The sequence below is a fragment of the Herpailurus yagouaroundi genome, unplaced genomic scaffold (assembly GCF_014898765.1).
Source record: "Herpailurus yagouaroundi ecotype Mexico unplaced genomic scaffold, PumYag 205, whole genome shotgun sequence".
Taxonomy (NCBI): Eukaryota; Metazoa; Chordata; class Mammalia; order Carnivora; family Felidae; genus Herpailurus; species Herpailurus yagouaroundi.
The window spans coordinates 5798224-5818486 of record NW_024412436.1 but is presented as its reverse complement, the minus strand read 5'-3'; the positions used below and the strand labels follow the sequence as shown (position 1 = coordinate 5818486).

Genomic DNA, 20263 nt, shown 5'->3' with positions numbered 1-20263 from the left:
GTGTGTTCCTATGGCATCTTCTCCGTCTCATGTACATGTGTTCCTGTCTGTCACTCCTCCTAAGAGTGTCTTAGTGACCTTAATATACCCTGCATCCAGCAGAATGCTTGGTCCATAGTACGTGCTCACAAAAGGCTTGTTATTGAATTAATGCATTAGGTCCTGATTTAAGGCCATTGAATTAATGCAGTGGGCCCTGATTTCCCCTATTTTCTTGCTCAAGCCTGGGGCTAAAGCACATGAACCTTCAGAGCCTTTCCAGAGGCAGAGAGACAAGCCAGCCCAAATCAGAGGAGGTGGACACCTGCCCTTCCACAGCTACCTCAAGAACATGCTGCTGGTACAGCCTTGCACCATAAGGACTGGAAGACGCCTCCAAGTATCTAGAAGACCAGGAGATGACCTTGGGCAAGACGCATTGATACCACACATCATTTATTCTGCAAACACTGACCAAGTGTCAACGTGTGCCAGGCCATGAATGAGATTCGGTTCCTGTCCTCATAAATCGTAAGGCCTAGGTAGAAACAGACCATATGGCAACAGATGCTGGGACAGGAGGGAGCACAGGTCGCCATGGGAAGGGACACGGAAGACAGAACTTTGAACATGTAGCAGAAGAGACAATGTCAGAGGCGAGAAGCAACTGTGGATCACGCTGCTTTGAGGAGGGAGAGCCACCTGTTCTCTCTGACGGCTAGAGCAGGAGAACTGTTTTCTCCTCTCTCCCGGGAGGGCGCCATTTTGGGTATAACCATCTCCACCATTTTCCCTGAAGCCCGGAAACTGACTGCCGAGGCCCGCCATGGTCTGTCCAACGCTTTGCCTGGAGTGTCTCTCGGCTGCCAGGTATGATTCTGTCCTGTCCCTAGCAACCACTAGAGACAGCCTGACCCTCCTATGGCCATGGGCAATGGGACCCACAGGATCTGACCCTCTAGTCTCAGGCATCACGTCGCCTCCCTCTCCTCGGAAGCAGATGATGTATCCAGTAAGTAGACACAAACCCATGAGACACAAGATTTACCTTGGTGGGAACAAGCCCCACGTTAAAAAAGAAATAAGAATTTCCACTAACAAGTTTATTATTACTGATAGCACTTTGAATGAAGCAATGAATTTAACAACTATATATATATATATATTATTTTTTTTTAAATCACAAATAGATGACAGACTTACAGAATTGGTTTTCTGATCGCCCAGAAAAGACAGGGATGTTTACTTAGTAGGAAACTGCATCTGGGTGAGACTAGCCAGGGGTCCTCGAGCTCTAAGCCGGGACACGTCTCGTGAGCTCCCAGCCAGCAGAGGAGTTGTGGCACGATGACCACCCACCAGCAGAGCGGAGCCAGGGCCAGGCAGGGCCAGGGTTAGGTGTCAGGAAGCAGGGGTGGCCATGCCTGTTATTCCGGCCTTGAGAGGAGTGATCGTGATGTGAGAATGTGGGACCTACTGCGGACAAGCTGCCCCGTGTGCACACATATGCGTTCACTTAAAGCAGTGCGTACTTCCTTCCCTAAACTAGCAAGGGGGTTTGGGTGGGAGTTGTGAATCTACAAACATATCGCAGAGACCACGGAGGGGGAGACTCAACCTATCAAAGCAGGGACCCGACTTCAGCTGGGGTGAGCACCTGCCAGGTGGGTCATGCGGCTGGGGTAGCTCAGACGTCAGCATAGGGAGAGACTAATGCCCAGGTAACGGCCGTGTGGCCCATGATGAGTGTGGGACAAGGTGACAAGATTGTTCCCATGTGTGGGACGATCCGGAGTCCCTGGGATTTGAGATGGGCCTGCTGGGACGGGCGGAGAGGGAGAGGAACTGCATGGGCATCCCAGGCAGGGAGAGAAAGCCAGGAATCCCTGAGGAAGCATGCAGTGGGTTGGAGGTTGCAGTTTCTGGAGTGCATGGGAAATGTGGGGCGGGGGGCGGGGGAGCGGGGAGGAGGAACTGGAAAGGGAGCCGGAGGCCAAAGTGGGTCCTGAAGCAGGAGTTTTCACTTAGGGCGGATAAATCACAGGGAGTCCTTCCTGGACTCATTCTCTCTTTTATTCAACAAATATGCACACAGGCAGGCGCTCCAAGGGCGCCCCCCCCAGTGCGTGCACCTGTTGGCAGCCACTGCCCTCCTGAGGCCAATCGAGGGAGCGCCCGGCTCCATGCTGTGCCTTGGGAGCCCCCCCCCCTCCCGGCTCCAGAGGAAGGTGGGGCCGTGGCCTGGTCCAGGGTGAGGTCCAGGGCCCTGAGCTAGGCGGGCGGCAGGGAGAGGTCACTTCCTGGGCGAGGGCGCTTGGCAGGGTCAGTCACGAGCGAGATCCCCCTAGCCAGGTCCTCCAGCAGATGATGTGGGGAAGAGGCATCCCGTCCATGACGGGGACGGAGGGCCAGAAAAGTGGGTGAGGAGACGGGAGGCAGGAGCAGAGGCATGAACCACAATCTTCCCCCGACCGCAGCCTGCAGTGTGCTCCAGTCACCGGTCAGCGTGGCCCGGGGACTCCCGCCCGTAGCTCCTCTCGTCTTCCTGCCTGTAGTCGTCCTCCTCTTCCCTCCCCGTCTGAAGCTCTCTCAGCTGCTCTGGGGGCTTCTGGTAGGCCCCCCGACTCCTGCGGGCACGAGGACAGAGGGGAAGGGTTTGCCCTCGTTCTGGCGTCGGGGAGGTGGGCCTAGTGCCCTGCGTGGGAAGAGAGCCACGGGACCTGCCGTCCCTACTCCTCCAGATGCAAAGGGACACTGGGCTGCAGGACGGGCGGGGGGGGGGGCACAGATTTGCTCCGCTCATGAGCTCAGGGTGTCACGGGAACAGGCGGGCTCCACTAGACAAGGAGGCGCCAGACGGTGGCAGGGGCTCAACCCCAAGCTTGTCCCTGCACAGGCCACAGGAAGCCTGGGGAACCAGGGGCCTTGGAGTCAGGTACCAGGCCTGCAACGCCACCTGGGGACAGCTGTGCCCAGTGCTGGCATGACTGGAAGAGGCCATGAGGAGCTGTGACGCTTCCCCCCACACTGCTCAGACCCTCGCCAACGGGTGTCCCCAGACACTCACTGCCTTGTGTCCTTGGCCTCGTCCTTCCCCCGGCAACAGCAGCAGTAGGCGACAATGCCGATGACAATGACGGCTGCAGCCAGGCCCCCCGCAATGCCCGCATACAAGGCCACGTTCATGGAGGCTGCAAGACACAGAGCAGGGCAGGTGCACCTCCCAGGCCGGAAGCCCAGGCTCTGGGGGCGTGAGCAGAGCTGACGATGACGAACCGTGCTGGGGGATTCCTCTGGAAAGGCCCAGTCCCCCTCCCAGCCGAGGGGCCAGCGCAGCCAGCTTCTAGTAACACTCCATGAGGCATGGCCTTGCAGGAAGGTGACCAGGTGGGGCTGGGAAACACTCTTCAGGATGGAGGTGTATACAAAGATACACAGGCCAATCGACTTGGGTCCCAACACTCCCTGGGCTACCCAGGCTCCTGAAACGTCCTCAGTTGTCAGCCATGCCAGGCCCTCTCTAGCTTGTCCTTGAGCTGGTCAGGGTGACCGGGTAAGGTCCAGACTCTGTGGCAGCTGACTCTGGGCACCTCCCCATAGCCACCGAGCAGCCCTAAGGGCAGGCGGGACTGAGCAGGTCTCCAGAAGTCAGTCTGAGGCTCTCTTCCAAAAAACCAAGGGAACAGGACTGGCCTCTAGACAAGGGAGCCTGGGACAGGAGCGTCTGGCCGAGGTCACCCCAGCTACCCTGCCAGCCGGTGACCCTAAAGAGGCTGCCCCAACTCACCTCCACAGGGTCTCCCTCAGCTGCCTCTTCCCACCCCAAGCCAGTGATCTCCTGGCCTTCGTCCACCCCCCTTACCCTGCTCCCTCCCCCCACGCCCAAACTGCTCTTACGAGGTCTGACAGCCACAGTGATGTTACAGGACTTCTCCCCCACCTCATTTCTGGAGGTGCAGATGTAATAACCCGACATGTCTGTGGAGATGTTCTTCAGAGACAGTGTCTGGCCTGTGACTGGGAAGGAAGGACAGTCAGGGTGAGGAGACCGGTCACCGCAGTTTAGTGGAAACAGCTGGGATTTCGGAAGCTTGACTTCCTAGGTGGATACAAGCACTGCCACTGAACTTGTCTGAGCCTCGTCCGTAAGGTGGACCAAATGTCCACCTCCGGGCCTTCTAGAACAACTGCAGGCCAGAAGCGCAATTCTGAAGTGCTTAGAATTCAAACCCCCTGGGTTCGCAGCCTGGTTCCGCCACTGATTAATTTTGCGGCTTTGGCCCAGGAATTTAGGTGCACTGAACCTTAGCTTCTTTATTTACAAATGGAAATAGTCATAATCCGCGGCGCACATGGTAATTGTGAGCATAAAATGAGGTACTAATCGATACAAGCCCACAGCAGAATGCCTAGTGTATTGCAAGTGCTCAGGAAACATAAAATACGTTAGGCATGACATGAAAATGCTTTGTAAGTAGAAAATGTGGCTGTAACCACTTTTATGATCTTCAGAAACCGAATCCCTTAGCTTGGACTCATGGGAGAAGTCTCTAAGAAATCAAGAACAGTCCAGTTGTCCTCAGGAGACACCGTCTTGCTGAATCTGTGATCCTGTGGGTTTCTTCACCTGGAAAGGGAGAGCTTTATGCTTACACGTGCTTCCTGTCCTCAAAGACGCTTCGTCATAACTGCTGTTTGGAGTGGAGAGTGAGAGACCTCTCCGTCTAATTTGCTGCAGAGTCAACCTCATAAGATTCTGCTGCCACCAGGTGGTTCCGTTTCATCCAGAGGAGACATCTGACATGGCAAGCAGGATCTAGTCACAGCACTGCTCAGAGGTGGCCTACCAGCTCCAGTAACAGGTCCTGGCTTTCTCTGACTTATTTCACTTAGCATTACACTCTGTAGGTCCATCCATTGCAAATGGCAAGATGTCATTCATTTTATGGCCGAATTATATACATATATATATATATATATATAATCCAATATATATATAATCCATTATATATATATATATTTATTTATTTATTTATTTATGTATCACTTCTTCTTATCCATTCAACAATCAATGGACACTTGGGCTGCTTCAATATCTTGGCTATTGTCAACAATGCTGCTATAAACGTAGGGGTGCGCGTATCCCTTTGAATTCGTGTTTTTGTATTCTTTGGGTAAATACTTTAACTTTCTGAGGAAACGCCATCCTGTTTTCCACATACGTGAAATTTAAGAAACAAAACGAATGAGGGGCGCCTGGGTGGCTCAGTCAGTTAAGCGCCCGACTTCAGCTCAGGTCATGATCTCATGGTCCGTGAGCTCGAGCCCCGCATCGGGCTCTGGGTTGACAGCTCAGAGCCTGGAGCCTGCTTCGGATTCTGTGTCTTCCTCTCTGTCTCTGCCCTCCCCTCACTCACACTCTGTATGTCTCTCTCTCTATCAAAAATAAAGAAACATTAACAAAAAGAAACAAAACAAATGAGCGAAGAGGAGAGAGCGAGAAATCAAGAAACAGGCTATTATTAATAGAGAACAAACTGATGGGCAACAGAAAGGAAGAGGGTGTGGGGTGGGTTAAAGAGGTGATGGGGATTAAGAAGTGTACTTGTGGCGATGCGCATTGGATGTTGTACGGAATTGTTGAATCACTATAGTTTATACTTGAAACTCATATAACATTGTATGTTAACTAACTGGAATTGGAATTAAAACTTAAAAGAAAAATAGCAAAGGCCAGGCTTCCTAATATAATCACAGGGTTACAGATCTGGTCCTGCATTCACACTAGCTTTATCTCTTGCCAATTCTCCTGGTGTCCAGACCAGCCCCTGCCCCGCCTCCACGCTCTGGCAAGATAGTCGCTTGGTGTGGATTTTCCTGGTCTGGATGTGCTACCCGGTAGACTTCCTCAAGGACGATTTCCTACGATTTTTTTTAACAATCGTGTCTGGACGGCGGACCAAATATTTCCATCTCCAATGTCACAGAGGTAACTGGAGGCTCAGAGAAGCCAAGGTACTTGCCCAAGGTAGCAAAATTAAGAAATGACCAAGCATCACAAAAGTCCTGTTTTAGGTCTAGAACTCCCTGGAGCAACTGACAGTTGTCTTCAAAAATACATATACATTCTAAAAACAACGTATGTTCGTTATAAGACTTTGTACATAACATTAAGCTATTATTTCAATTCAGTCCAGTCCAGAAAATCTTCAGAGGCTGCTCGCATCAGCTCGAAACAAGATGAGGAGGGTCTGTGTCCTCCTGGTAGGAAAATGCTAGATATGAAACCAGGGTGACCACAGGGTGATTAGAGTTCAAAGCAGAAATGCTATTTGGGTTTACAGTAAGGGAGTTTAAACTCATCCGAAGGGGCAGGGAAAGCCGGTATAAAGAGCAGAGAATAAAATAAAATCATCTATAATCTCACCAGCTAGAAATAACAGCTGGTGATTTGGGTTATTTTCTTCCAATCTTTCCCATGCACTTTCTTTAGATTCTTCCCTTGAAACCCACAGCAGTATTTCTGGATGCTCACTCTCTATAAAATGCTACCTCTTCTCTCCTATATAGTCTCATATACCTCTGAGTGTTTTCTGGAATATTGCTTACATGTGACATTAACATACGGTGCTAAGAAAGGGGTCCATGACCTAACAATTTTAGACATCATCAAGAGAGGGTTAAATCCGTTTTTGAAGAACACAACTCTTAGAGCTTCTAATATGCTAATGAGCACCGCGTATCCATAAAATGGGCGTTATAGAAGGGATACGGGAGTGCTGATGTGTAGGGGCACTTGGACCCCAATGTTTATAGCAGCACTCTCAACAATAGCCAATTTACAGAAAGAGCCTAAATGTCCATCAACTGACAAATGGATAAAGAAGTTATGGCTTCTATATACAATGGAATGCTCCTTGGCAATGAGAAAGAATGAAATCCTGCCATTTGCAGCAACGTGGAGGGTATTATGCTGAGTGAAATAAGTCAGTCAGAGAAGGACACATATCATATGTTTTCACTCATATGTGGATCTTGAGAAACTTAAAAGAAGACCATGGGGGAAAGGAAGGGGAATAAATAGTCACAGAGAGGGAGGGAGGCAAACCATAAGAGACTCTTAAATACAGAGAACAAACTGAGGGTGGATGGGGGTGTGGGGGAGAGGGGAAAGTGGGTGATGGGCATGGAGGAAGGCACCTGTTGGGATGAGTACTGGGTATTGTATGGAAGCCAATTTGACAATAAATTACATTTAAAAAATAAAAAAAAATGGGGGTTATAGTATTAACGGTCTTATTTTGTAAACTAACCCAATTTTTTTTTTTTTAAGACGCATCTAGAAGGAACACACTTTGGGAAATGCTCTATGACCCTGGGAATACTTAGGGGGTCTATAGCCCCTATCAGAATCCCACTCCTCAGAGTGAGAGATGCGGTCTACGTATAAGGTATACACAGCACATTGCAGACAGATCAGGACAGAAGACTTTAGAGTGTCTCCTAGGACCTTCCGGTTATCAGAGGCCAGCTTTGGGCTCCGGGCCTTGTTCCTCAAAGGGAACGGTGGACATTAGAAACTGCTCTGGGATTAACCAGTGCATATCCAGTGCCACAAGACCTGTTCTTATCCTGACTTGGGGCTCCCAAGCCCCTTTTCCTCTTGGAAAGGACCTAGCACAGTTTTCTGAAAGTCCGCTAAAGCTAACGTTTCCGCTGCAGTGGCGGCACCTTGTGGTCAACAAGGGGGACGCAATGGGAAGTCAGCCTCCCACTTCCCAGGGCTCCTGCTGGAGAGAGATTTCCCCACCGAGGAACCCTGGTCTCCCAGGGGCACTGATGTCGAATTGGCAAGATTTAGCTTTCCCGTTCCCGGCCGCTCTTCATTCGTCCCCCCGCCCCCCAACCCCGATCCTATGGCTTCTCCGCAAGCTCGGGCTGCCACCTCTCATCCAGGACCCTCAAGATCCTCCCTGGCTGCGGGGCCTGTGCCCACCCCTCAACCTTTCAAGAACCTCCCCCCCTAAAGTGCTCTAGCCCCCAGAATTACCCTTCCCTCCTTCACTGATACCCCAATCCCTACTCCATCAGTTCATGACGCTCAGCTGACTGGGTTGGGGTTTACCAAGGATGTTCAGAACTATCACACATGGGATCTCCTCTTATCCTCCTTACAGCCCTCAGGGAAGGTGGCATAACGATCATCCTGGTTTTCCAGATGAGGATAAGTGTCAGAGGGGCTGTAAGTGACTTACAGCTACAAAGTGTCGAGGTCAGGACTGAAATTCCTGTTTGGAACGGGCTGCATGTTGAGCCCAGGGACGGGGAACTTTTTCTTTTCAGTTTGTTTCCTGACCAAAGGTCAAATACCAAGCTTCCCAGTACAAAGCTGGTCTCCAGGCAACCACAGCTGAACCGACCGTCTCCTTTTCTGAGAATGTGGGACCCTTACAGCGGACCTGGTCATGTGGGTGGGCACGCCCATAAACAGGGGCCAGGTTTGGGAAGCTGAGGTTCAGCGGAACCTAAGATGAACCAGCCTGGATCTGGAATGGGTATGAGAAATTCCCACCCTTGAGTGGAGCCATAGAGTTAGACTGGGGGCCTCAAATGTATCCTTCAGGGCATGACCGTAGTCAAAATTAAAACCCTCCTCTCCTCAGTGCTTTTGCACAGAGTGGTTATCCAGACACGCTCATTCAAGAGAATTGAGTTGCGGGGAACGAAGATAACAAATGAACATTTACTATGTGCTTCCACTGAGTGCTTTACATGAGTCACTTTTATTTCCCACAACAACCTCTAAGATGGGTATTATCAGTGAGTTAACTTAGAGATGCTGCAGGATATCGAAGGCTGACTGCGGGGTGGGGGAAAGGGACGGCCTTCAGAGGGGCCTGATTGGTCAGCCTCAGCCAATCACCTGCATTTTGGGGTGGGCGGGGGCACCTGTCTTCCCCGCTGTCTTCCCTGTTACCTGGTGGGCCTGGCCGCTCCTGGCTCAGGATGTCGTAGGTCCTCCAGCTGTACTGAGGGGCAGGAGAGCCCTCCTTTGATTGGCAGGTCAGCTGAATGTTGTTCCCAATGATGGTCTCTCCCTCGATGCCGCACTCTGGTTTGGAGGGTAGGACTGTGTAGGCGAAGGACCAAAGAGAAGGCATGAATCAGGCGGGACTTGGGGACAGCCACCTCCTGCCCCAGAAATACACACATACTGCTTTGTTTGTTCTCAGGTGGAGAAGTTCATAGCCTGGTGGTGACAAATACTGCTGGAAGGTCAGTGCAGCCCGAAATGTCTCCTCCGTGGCCTGTCACCATCACAGAGAGGCAGTGCCACAGGAAGCATCCTGAGTGCAAGATTAGAGTCACTACTGTTATAAAGGTGGGTGACACTGAGGCCCAGAGAGAAGACTAGGCAAGAGCCTGGTGGGACTAGAACCCAGGTCATCTGACTTCCACTTCCAGTGCTCTCTCCACCAGCCCATTCAAGTTCCCCCTAATGTTGGCTCATCTGTGCCATTTTAGGGAAATCTTGCAATCCCTCAGTGTTCCCATGTGTAAGACAAGGGGACAATAGACTTTTTCTGTAAAGGGTCAAAGGTAATATTTTGGACTTTGTGAGCCACATTGCGCTCTGTCACTGCTTCGACTTTTTAAATAAAACTTCATACACACAAAAACCATTCTTAGCTTGCAGGCCATGTATGAACCGGCCCAGGCTGGATTTGGCCACATCTGCCCACCCCTGGATTAGGGGAAAACCCCTCTCTCTGGAGCCCTTCAATTCAAACTTCTTAGGAATATTCCCTTTGTGTTAAGCATGACCCTTGTCCCATGTTTTGCTGATAAAACGCAACTGCTCAGAGCAACTGGGTGATTGGAAAAACTCCAGGGGGCAGCAGAGTTGCATTCTGGGTGGAAAATGGGGACAGAAGGGGGGGGGGGCTGGACAGAGAGGCAGAGACAGGGAAAGGGAAGCCTACAGAAAGGAGGCTCCAAAAACCAGCAGCCCCCCTGAACTCAATCCTAACCTGATCTCCCATAATTCCTGAAGACCTTAAGCCGGTGTTTTTCACTCGGCACTAACTACCACCATGTAGGGGGGTTCATTCTACAAACCATATTGGGCACCTATTATGTCTGATACCGCTGGGCACTGGGACGACATAGTGAGCGACTTCCTGTGTTCAAGGAATCCGGTGGGGACGAGAGACAAGTAATTGGACAATGACCAGGCAGGAGGCAAGGCTGCTAGGGTAGGGAAGGGACTCTGACCCCATCGCACCCTGGGCTGGGACCTGAAGGAAGAATGAGACTAAACAAGGCCAATAATGGAGATGGTGGTGGTCAGGGAGGTGAGGGCACTCCACACAGAGGGAACAGCATGTGCAAAGGCTCTGAGGCAGGAAGAAGCATCAAGTATGCGTGAGGTTTCAGGCAGTGTCCTTGGGGCAGGGAAGAGGAGGACACGCAGTGCAGAGGGCTATTACTGAACTGCTGTGTGGCAGGCCTGTCCCCTCCACCTCTTTCTTTAGACCCTTGCCCAGGAAATAGTGCTGCACTGAGTGGTCACGGAACGTGGAGACTGCCTTCCGGTCTTGCGTAGCCCCACCAGGAGTTGCTGGGGGAAGCTACCCAGAATGCACCTCTCCCTGCCAACCAGAACCAGTTTTTCTCTGAAACAGTCAGGGGGGTTGTAGGTGTGACCCACATCTCCTGCTGCTTTAGGGAGGGACAGCCAGGTGTGGGACAAGCATGGAACACATTACAGGTGCTCCCCTATGCCAGCCCGGTTGGGCAGCCCCTAAACCTAAGAGGCCTGAAGTTCAAGAACAGGCTTCTTACATCTTGGTTCAGGCACCAGGAATGAAGCAGCCCCGGAAGGAAGAGGCTGCTGCCTTCACCGCCCTGACAAGGAGCCCTCCTCTCTGCTGGCCCAGCAAGCAGGTACCCCGGGGGGAAGGGGGGGGGAACACTGCTTCCCAAGAGACTGGCTCTAGGTCAGGGCTGGGGAGCCAAGCTTTGCCTCTGCACTCTCCAGAGGTACAGGAACATCCCTCTCCACTCATCAAAAGCATCACCCTGTTGCCCAGTATGCATTTACCAAGGGACTAAAACTTTATTTCACAGAGAGCTGGCCGAAAATACAGTATCCCCTGAGAAGTGTCACAACAAGCAGCGTCATACGAAGTGCGCATAAATGGAGCCAGGCCCCTCTGTGTCCAGGTTTCTCTCTGGGATCCAAGACAAAAGAGGGGAGACAAGGGTCCGAGGCAAAGGAGCATAGAAAAGCAATCTAAACAAACCGGAGGCTAGCTTTGCTAGGGGAAATTATCAAGGCAAATCCTTAACTCACTCCGGAGGCAGAAGAGATGACAAGAGACCAACCAGCGCCTAGGAGGCCAGCCTTCCGGAGGAATGTGTCAGTATTTGTCACCCCGGGGCCACTAACCTCAGCCCCCAAGCTGCCCTCCCGCCTCAACCCAGCCTAGGCACACCCGCCCTCACTGTGTCCAGACCCTTCTCTAAGGGTTCCCTCCCCAGCCCCCACCCCATCCGAGCTAGCTAGGGCCTCCCGTCAGCTCTAGTTCAAATAGTCCCTCCGCCCGCTGCGCGGCTGTGAGGCCTGCGGGGCTCCGGGAGATCTCGGGTTCTGGGTGGGCTCGTCCTTCCCCCCAGTTTGTAGCTGGAAGGATTTCGGGAGCTGGAGCGCTTTGGGGGGCCAGCCCGGGGCGCTAGGGCACCGCGTCGCTCCACGGCCTGCACCTCCCGCTGAGGACGCCAGGGGGCGCCAGAGGCCGGGGAGACGGGCTGTCCCGCCCCCAGGCCAGGTGGCTTCACCCGCTCGGTGACCAGCTCCGTGGGCTCCGCCTCCGTCCGGAAGCTCTCTGCTCGGTGTTTACGGTGAGGTCACCCGGCCCGAGGGGGCGGCCCCGTATAATTAAAGCCCTTCTGCCTAAAAATAACCCAGTGGCAAAGGCATTTGGAAACTTTTTTTTTTTTTTTAAGATTTTTATGGGATTCCTTAACCTTTGGTACAAAATGATTTCTCACTTTCTTTCGCGCTCTCTTCCTCTGTTTGAAAGCAAAACGTTGGTTTCACCGAGTTCCACCTTCCCAGATTAAACTGTATCTTTTGCCCTTCCAGCTAGCCAGTCCCGGTCTTACAATGAAGCTGGCCCTGAGAGGGGAGGGAGGAGGCGGACGTTCACACTAAGGTGACGGCTGGGTGCCCAGCCCCGAACCAGCGCGCGTTGGCCGCTGAACACGGGAGCTGCTTAAGGGAAGCCGGAAGGAGACAGAATCAGCCAGAAGAGGACCAGGGGAAGCGAGGGATTCAGCCGGGGGCTACCAGGCAATAAGCAGTGCAGAATAGAAACCAGCGAAAAATGCGCGTTTTCTTGGCTTGGTGCTCTCTCTCTCTCCCGGGAGCTGATGCAGATAAAAAACGAAGAGCTATGCGCACAGAACGGTTTGTTGCAACATTGTTTACAAAGCCTTCAAAGCCTTAATTGGAATGGGCTGCATGTTCCGTCCAGGGACGGGGGACGCTGCACCCACTTGCTGGAACTGCGGGGGGGTGGTGCTTCGAGGGCGCTCAGGGCTAGGGCAGCAGGAAGTGCTACGTGTTAGGCTACAAATTCGGTCAGTCGGGGACCGAGCTGGAAGTAAACGCGCACAAGCATAAAACCTAGGGACACCACTGAATTTCTTTTTTAGTTTCTCTCCCTCTGTCTTTTTTTTTTCTTATTAGTATTTTTAAGAGGGGAGGGATCACCAGACGCCCTTATATGTGTTTGGATCAAGGTCGCTACACTGGGAGACAGCGGGCGAGCAGAGCTCCTTGAGCTCTGTGTACTTGAGTCTCTTACGCGAGGAGCCCGCCAGACAGCAGGCCCCCTGCTCGAACGAACGGCGCTAGCTAGCCCAACACATCGGGACACCCCACCTAGATTGGGAGCAACTAAAACACAGCGGTAAAAATGCTATAGAGGATAGAGTGTGATGTTGACAGCCTGGTCCCTGAGATGAGAGGGGGTGGGGATGTTTCCAAGGGTCTAAGACCCTCTAGAGCTCCCAGTGAAGACGCAGAAACCGTGGCTCGTGCACTCACGGGGCCGTCTCCCAGACCCTAAGCAAAGACCTTCCCGGAGAAGAGCAGTTACAGACTCTCGCTTATCAATGAGCCTCGTGTCCAAGATGTGGGTGTTCTATGGGCAAACGAGGGCGAGGGGCACATCCAGGGCTGACACAGCTTTGCCCCCTCCAACCTTCTTTTGTTGGCCCCCGGCGAAGCACAAGTTACTGCCTGGGGTGAGATCAAACATCATCCTCAAGCTTACCTCTGCTATCCACTCAGAGACGGTACTTTGAAAAGGAAAATAAATCTAGAAGGAGTCGGGAATCATCCTGAACTGTAGCCATTGCTGGCTGGGAGTGGCAGGCTTGCGACGTGGAGCAGTGAAGGGCTTTGCGTTTGGGCTGTCCTGTTTCCATGGAAGCTTGGAGAATTTTCTACAGGTCATTCAGCCTCTCGAGCCTCAGTGTTCTCTTCATCAAGCATGAGTGTTAATGTCCGCTTCCACCGATAGATTGCAAAGATTAGAAGCCCTGGTATCTGTAAAGCTCTCAGATGCCTGGTGCATACCTGGTCCTCAGTAAATGGGAGCCGTTAGCACCATGAATTTCTGGCAACTTTCACACAGACAGAGGTCATTGCAAGTTGATGGTAGTTTTCTCTCTATTTAAGATAAATCCCCTCTGTTTGCAGAGCAGGAGGACACAAAGAATTTGGCTTTGGGGATGGGTGCAGGGTTGTGAAAGGGCTCCTTGCCTGCCTCCTGCACACAAAGAAAGGCTCCGCATTTGTCCACAGGAGGCCTGGAATATTCTACAGAGATGCCTTGTTATTGAAGGTCATTGAATCTGATATACATCTTCCTAGATGAGAGGACTTAATATTTTTAACATGTCATTCCTTTGCAAATTAGGGTGTAAATTGACCATACTTCCAGTAAACTTTTATTTTTTTAATTCATTTTTTAATGTTTATTTATTCGAGAGAGAGAGAGAATAAGCAGGGGGTGGGCAGAGAGAGAGGGAGGCACAGAATCCAAAGCAGGCTTCAGCCTCTGAGCTGTCAGCACAGAGCCTGACACAGGACTGAAACTCACAAACTGTGAGATCATGACCCGAGCTGAAGTCAGCCGCTTAACCGACTGAGCCACCCAGGTGCCCCCAATCAACTTTTATTTTAAACTAAGCAACATGTTAAAAATTAACGTGGAAGAGTAAATGTGTAAAAACTGACAAAATTGTTTGGGAAAAGTTTAGCAAGAAAAGATATTACACGGTGCCAGATATTAAAAACCTGATAGCTCCAACTAAAATATACATATCAATCCTGATCATAAACATGCTGTAATCAAAACCATGTCATATCAGCAGAGGAATAATCAAAAGGAAAATGAACAAAATGAAGAGTAAAAAAGTTCTGTGTAAGAACTTAATATGTGACAAAGCTGGAAGTCCGGTGAAATAATAAGTGTTTCTTTGTTGCAGCAAATGATGCCGATGTCATTGACTGTCCATTTGGAAGAAAACAAAGTTACACTCCCAGCATCCTATTTACACAAGTAAATTCCAGATATAATAAAGGTCTGAGTGTAAAAAATAAGACTTAAAGACATAAGGAAAGAATATTAAGTTCATTTTTATAGTCCCAAAGGCAGTGGAGAGAGACGTTCATGACAAGCCCCAAATGCATGACAGAAATCGTCAACAAGACAAAGATCGGGACTTCTGTGTCTCAGAATTTCCACCACAATTTCCAGGACGGCAAGTGTCCTCAGAATTAAGGAGAAGCATGAGAAAGGTCCCAGCAGCCTCTCCAGGAGCAAACCCTTGGGTTATCCGTCACCCTCCTCCCACCCACGGAAGAGAAGCCTGGAGGTTCGTTAGGGAGGAGATTCCTTTGAGGAGGTGCTCAGGAATAGAGATCCGGAAGCATTTCCCTCCTTTTTTTTGTTTTGAGTTTTTATTTTGTTTCTTTTGAGAGAGCAACAGAGAGAGCGAGTGGGGGGGTGGGCAGTGATAGAGAGAGAGAGAGAGAGAGAGAGAGAGAGAGAGAATCCCAAGCAGGCTCCGCACTGTCAGTACAGAGCCCGGGAGGGGGCTCGAACTCACGGACCATGAGATCATGACCTGAGCGGAAATCAAGAGTCAGACGCTTAACTGACTGAGTGACCCAGGCGCCCCTCCCCACCTCCTTCTTTTAGAAGTGAAGGAGGCATGTCCCCCATCTCAAGTCAGGGAGGCACCCAGAGAATCCCACGTGGAGACTGGGGTGCTCTGCCATTAGAGCGGGCATCTCTCATTCCCTGGCTGAAGCTCCCTGAGCGACAGAAACCTGTAAGCTCCTGGGTGCCGATCCTGCAACCCGATGATGGAAGGACTTTATAGTCGCTCCTGCGTTTCTGGGGACCCATCTGAAGACTGTGGGGCCTGCCTGTTGCCGAGAGAAGCTGGCTGGAGCAGGCTGCGAAGGCAGGGTAAGGGCGGGGGCCGATTCGTGTCATACGGAAGGACTCTGCTTGCTGGGCTGCAGGGAGCCCAGAGTGGGTGCGCGGAGAGCAGGAGTGAATGCCACAAGCAGGGGCTGGGTAGAGAAAAGGAGGGGGGCACACACACTACCTGTGTCAGGTGGAGGAACCCACCATGGCACCCCTAAAAAGGCTGTGGTGGGGAGGTCCGCTATGACTGGAATTGTATGAGAGCCAGGACGGAGATATACCTGGTCCAGCCAGGTTAGCAGGCCTTTGCCTTTTCTCCTTTATCCCTGTCTCCCTTGGCCATGGCCTCAGAGGAGCCACATGGCCTCACGGGGTGGAAGGAGTTGGACTAAGGAGGGGAAGGAGACAGACCCAAGCCCTCACTCCCAGCCGCTGGTCCCTAAGCTTTAGAGTGTTGGGCCCGATTGGGGGATAGTGAGGCCTATTAGTGGTTGGATTAAGATTTTGATTTAGGCTCAACTGATTTTTTTTTTCACCTAACGAATGAACAATATTTACGAAAATTTAAAAGATAGGTAACATTCGGTGCTGGTAAGGATATGGGGACACAGTTATGCTCAGATAATGCTCCCAGCAATGTAAGTTGCTCTGGGGAAAACACTTTGCCGGGACGGATTGCCATTTAACGAGAGCATAGTCTTTGACCCAGAAATCCTACTTTTTTCTTTTTTTTTTTTTAATTTTTTTTTCCACGTTTTTATTTATTTTGGGGACAGAGAGAGACAGAGCATGAACGGGGGAGGGGCAGAGAGAGAGGGAGACACAGAATCGGAAACAGGCTCCAGGCTCCGAGCCATCAGCCCAGAGCCTGACGCGGGGCTCAAACTCGCGGAGCGCGAGATCGTGACCTGGCTGAAGTCAGATGCTTAACCAACTGCGCCACCCAGGCGCCCCTGGAAATCCTACTTTTAAGAATCTATCCAATAAAAATAAAAACAACGGAGTGGAAGAATATCTATGTATCTATTGATATCAGTATTGTGCATACAAAAAACAATGGGAACAGCCTGAGAATATCCATCAGTATGGAACAGGGGAACAAATCGTAGTACATCCATGTGACCGAACGTATGCTAATAGGTAGCTCTATCAATATTGACCTGGAGAAATATGCACGTCACATTACCCAAGATAAGTTGCAGGGTGATCTTTATAATATGATCTCTTTTTTTTTCCCAAAGGAAAGGAAAGAAAGAAAAAGTGTGTGTGTGTGTGTGTGTGTGTGTGTGTGTGTGTGTACATGCACACACATGTGCGCATGTGCGTGTTTTGAAAGCACATGGAGAAAAGCATGGAAGAATACACATCAGTACCACCACTAGCTACTGTGCTGGTGGTAGACCGGGAGGAAGAGACAGTTAATTATTCTTTATTCAGGGCTATACTGTTTGGCATTATATCAACAAATGCTTCCAGGCAGCCACTTTATTCAATTAAAAAGAAAATCCCACCAAGTAGCGTAAAGGGAGACTACAAAGGAAAATGATCCATCGTTTGGGTTTAAAGTGTTAGCGCAGAGCCCGGAGGCTGCTTCAGATTCTGTGCCTCCTTCTCTCTCTCTGCCCCTTCCCCACTCATGCTCTGTCTCTCTCTGTCTCTCAAAAATAAATCAATGTTAGGGGCGTCTGGGTGGCTCAGTCGGTTGAGCGTCTGACTTCGGCTCAGGTCATGATCTCGCGGTTTGTGAGTTCGAGCCCCGCGTCGGGCTCTGTGCTGACAGCGCGGAGCCTGGAGCCCGCTTCGGATTCTGTGTCTCCTCCTCTCTCTGCCCCTCCCCTGCTCATGCTCTGTCTCTCTCTGTCTCTCAATAATAAATAAACATTAAAAAGATTTTTTTTTAAAAATGAATAAATGTTAAAAAAAATAATAATAAAAAATAAAGTGCTGCTCACCTCCCAGGGTAGAGGCCATTCCTCCTATTGGACATAGAAGAGGCATTGACTAAAATGTTCCCAGTAACAGTTGGACTCTGAGTCAGGTGCCTACTTTCTCTGGGCCTCGTCTACAAAATGCAGATACTAAAGTAGATGTCTGGCCCTCAGCACCACAGAAAGGCACCGTGAGAGCCCTTATCTAGGATCTGCGATTTCTCTTTGCTTCTCCCTAATAAGTTCGCCTTGAAAAGGAAGAGAGCTTGGGGCATGGGGAAGAGCACTGGACAGAGCAGGGACAGAATTTCCCAGGCTGACTCCGGGGCCACTCCAAACAGGCCTTCTCCTCTGCCCTTGGTGGACACAGCTCAGAATAAAAAGGGAGGAGCAGCCCCCTGCCCTGGGGGAATCTGGCTTTACCTGACCACCAGGGAGCTCCTCCTCCCTGCACCCCTCCCTGCACCACGGCCCTGCCGGCCCAGGAAAGAGATGGAGACACTCACCGAGGACTAAGAGCTGGACACGTGACTTTGGGGTGCCTCCCAGGTCCTCCATCAGTGACACTGAGCACTCGTAGGTGCCATTGTCTTCCATGGTCAGCTGACCGATAGTGATGGAGGCATCTGAGATCTCAGCGTTGCCAGATACATTGACTCGGTCCTTGTAAAGTTCACCACTGATGAGGGTTTTGGTCAAAAATTTCCAGATGAGCACCATTTCCTGGGAGGAAGAAGAAACGGCACTCGGTCTTACCCCAAGTCTCAGCACGGAGCTTGCAGCCCGTGCTGACCACCCTCACCCATCGTTCCCAAGCCCAAAGTGCTGACACACCAACCCATCAGAACCAACAGCTCTAATACGTGGTGCCCGTTTGCGGATCCCTTTATTGTGCATGTGTATTTTTTTTTTTAAATTTTTTTTTTCAACGTTTATTTATTTTTGGGACAGAGAGAGACAGAGCATGAACGGGGGAGGGGCAGAGAGAGAGGGAGACACAGAATCGGAAACAGGCTCCAGGCTCTGAGCCATCAGCCCAGAGCCCGACGCGGGGCTCGAACTCACGGACCGCGAGATCGTGACCTGGCTGAAGTCGGACGCTTAACCGACTGCGCCACCCAGGCGCCCCTGTGCGTGTGTATTTTTAACGAAAATTTTGGAAGAGCTGGGCAGGTAGGCCGTTCATACCGCAGGAGCACGTGGGGATAAATGGGGCCTTCTCAGACCCCCACACTGTCGCCTTTCGTACAAGTGGCAGTTCTGGCCTCTCTCTTACCCATTCAATTTCAGTCCATTGTCTGTTCTCATTCATTCAGCCAACCCATATTTATTGAGCACCTATTATGTGCCATACGTGGTGTTAGGCAGCCCCCCTCGGCTTCCAAGCCCACTTTATTTACTTGACTCGTGCCTTTGGAATGTGTTCATTCGTTGATATACTCGTTGTTTACCAAAACGAACATGACACTGGCTCAGATCACCACTTTCTAGCCAGACTGCCTCCATTCAAATTCCAGTTCTTCCACTTACCAGTTGTATGACCTTGAGCAAAATGCTGACCTCCCTGCTTCCTCCTCTATGAAATGGAGATCAAAATAATAATGCCTATTTTATACGATTTTTGTGAGGAGGACAGTAGATAATATATGCAAAGCAGTTAGGGCTTTGCCCGACATGCTAGGTTTGCTGTGAGCGCTAGACATAATTGTTCCTGAGGACCTACTAGGTGTGCCTGGCATTCAAAAACGGGTCACTCATGATTTCTGCCCTTAAAGAAGAACAAGAGCGATAGGCGACCCAATGTTAACAACGCCCGATAATTAGCTATGGGATCTCAGAAGAGAGGTATTGCTTCTAAACTGGGAAATCAGGGAAGCCTTCCTGGAAGAGTTCCCGGAAGACAGTGCCTTGGACCCCGAAGGACAAAGGAGAACCGGCCAGGCAAAGGGCTGGGGAGTTGGGGCGGTGCCTGTTGGAGGAAGACAGACGTATCTGGCATTTTAGGCAAACGGAGAACAACGGGGAAGGTCCTCGGAGTGGGAAGCTCTGGGTCAACCCCAAGTGGTTCATAGGAAAGGAGGTGAGTGTGTAGTGAAGGGTGGGTGGGAGGTGAGCCACGGGCAGGTAGCAATGAAGATCAGACTGCTGTCTACTGAGCACGTGTTGCATGCTGGGTACTCTTCTAAGCACTTTGTATGTATTGTCTCACTTAATCCTCACAATACCCCCATGATGGAGGTATTATGATTACACCCATTTCACACATGCGGAAACCAAGGCACCGAGAGGTTAAGGACTTCTCCCAAGTTTACATGGTTAACTGAATGGCAGGGCAGGGATTTGAACCAGATGTTCCGGCTTCAGAGCCTGAACTCTGGTGATTCTATGTTACCAGATTGCAGGCTCCGGGTATATGGGCCTGAATAGTTTGCATTTTACCCCCAAAGCATGGAGAGCCTGCGTATTTCAACCCAGGGTGGGAAATGAATTAGAAGGAGAAGGAAAGGCGGTTAGGAAATCTGCAGTTAGCAATTCAGATGACAAGTGATGCGTCTTGAGGTAAGGCTGTGCCCATGCAGATGGGAAGAATGAGTGAATTTGAGGAGCGTGAAGGGGACAGACAATGGGACTTGGGGCGTATTAAATGTATAGGGTTGGGGAGTGGCAGACGTCAAGGGTGAGAGTCTTTGGCCCGGATATTTGGGTGTGTGGTGATGTCACTTCCAAGAGAGGAAACACCTAGAGAGAGAATGGGTTTTTTAACGTTTATTTATTTTGAGGGGAGGGGCAGAGAGAGAGAGGGAGAGAATCTCGAGCAGGCTCCGTGCTCAGTGCAGAGTCTGA

At 50.9% G+C, this 20263-nt stretch overlaps 1 protein-coding gene across 1 annotated transcript in view; it reads right to left on the bottom strand.

Moving 5' to 3' along the window:
* Positions 1–1220: 1220 nt before the first annotated feature.
* The window catches only part of GPA33 (glycoprotein A33), a 40299-nt gene continuing 21256 nt past the window's right edge, over positions 1221–20263 (bottom strand). Inside the window, exons 3-7 of the mRNA XM_040451649.1 lie at positions 17926–18142; positions 8957–9109; positions 3877–3996; positions 3047–3170; positions 1221–2606 (exon numbers count right to left, since the gene is read on the bottom strand). Coding sequence (XP_040307583.1) covers positions 2474–2606; positions 3047–3170; positions 3877–3996; positions 8957–9109; positions 17926–18142 — 747 coding nt within the window. The 3' untranslated portion in view covers positions 1221–2473. The remainder of the gene's footprint in view (positions 2607–3046; positions 3171–3876; positions 3997–8956; positions 9110–17925; positions 18143–20263) is intronic.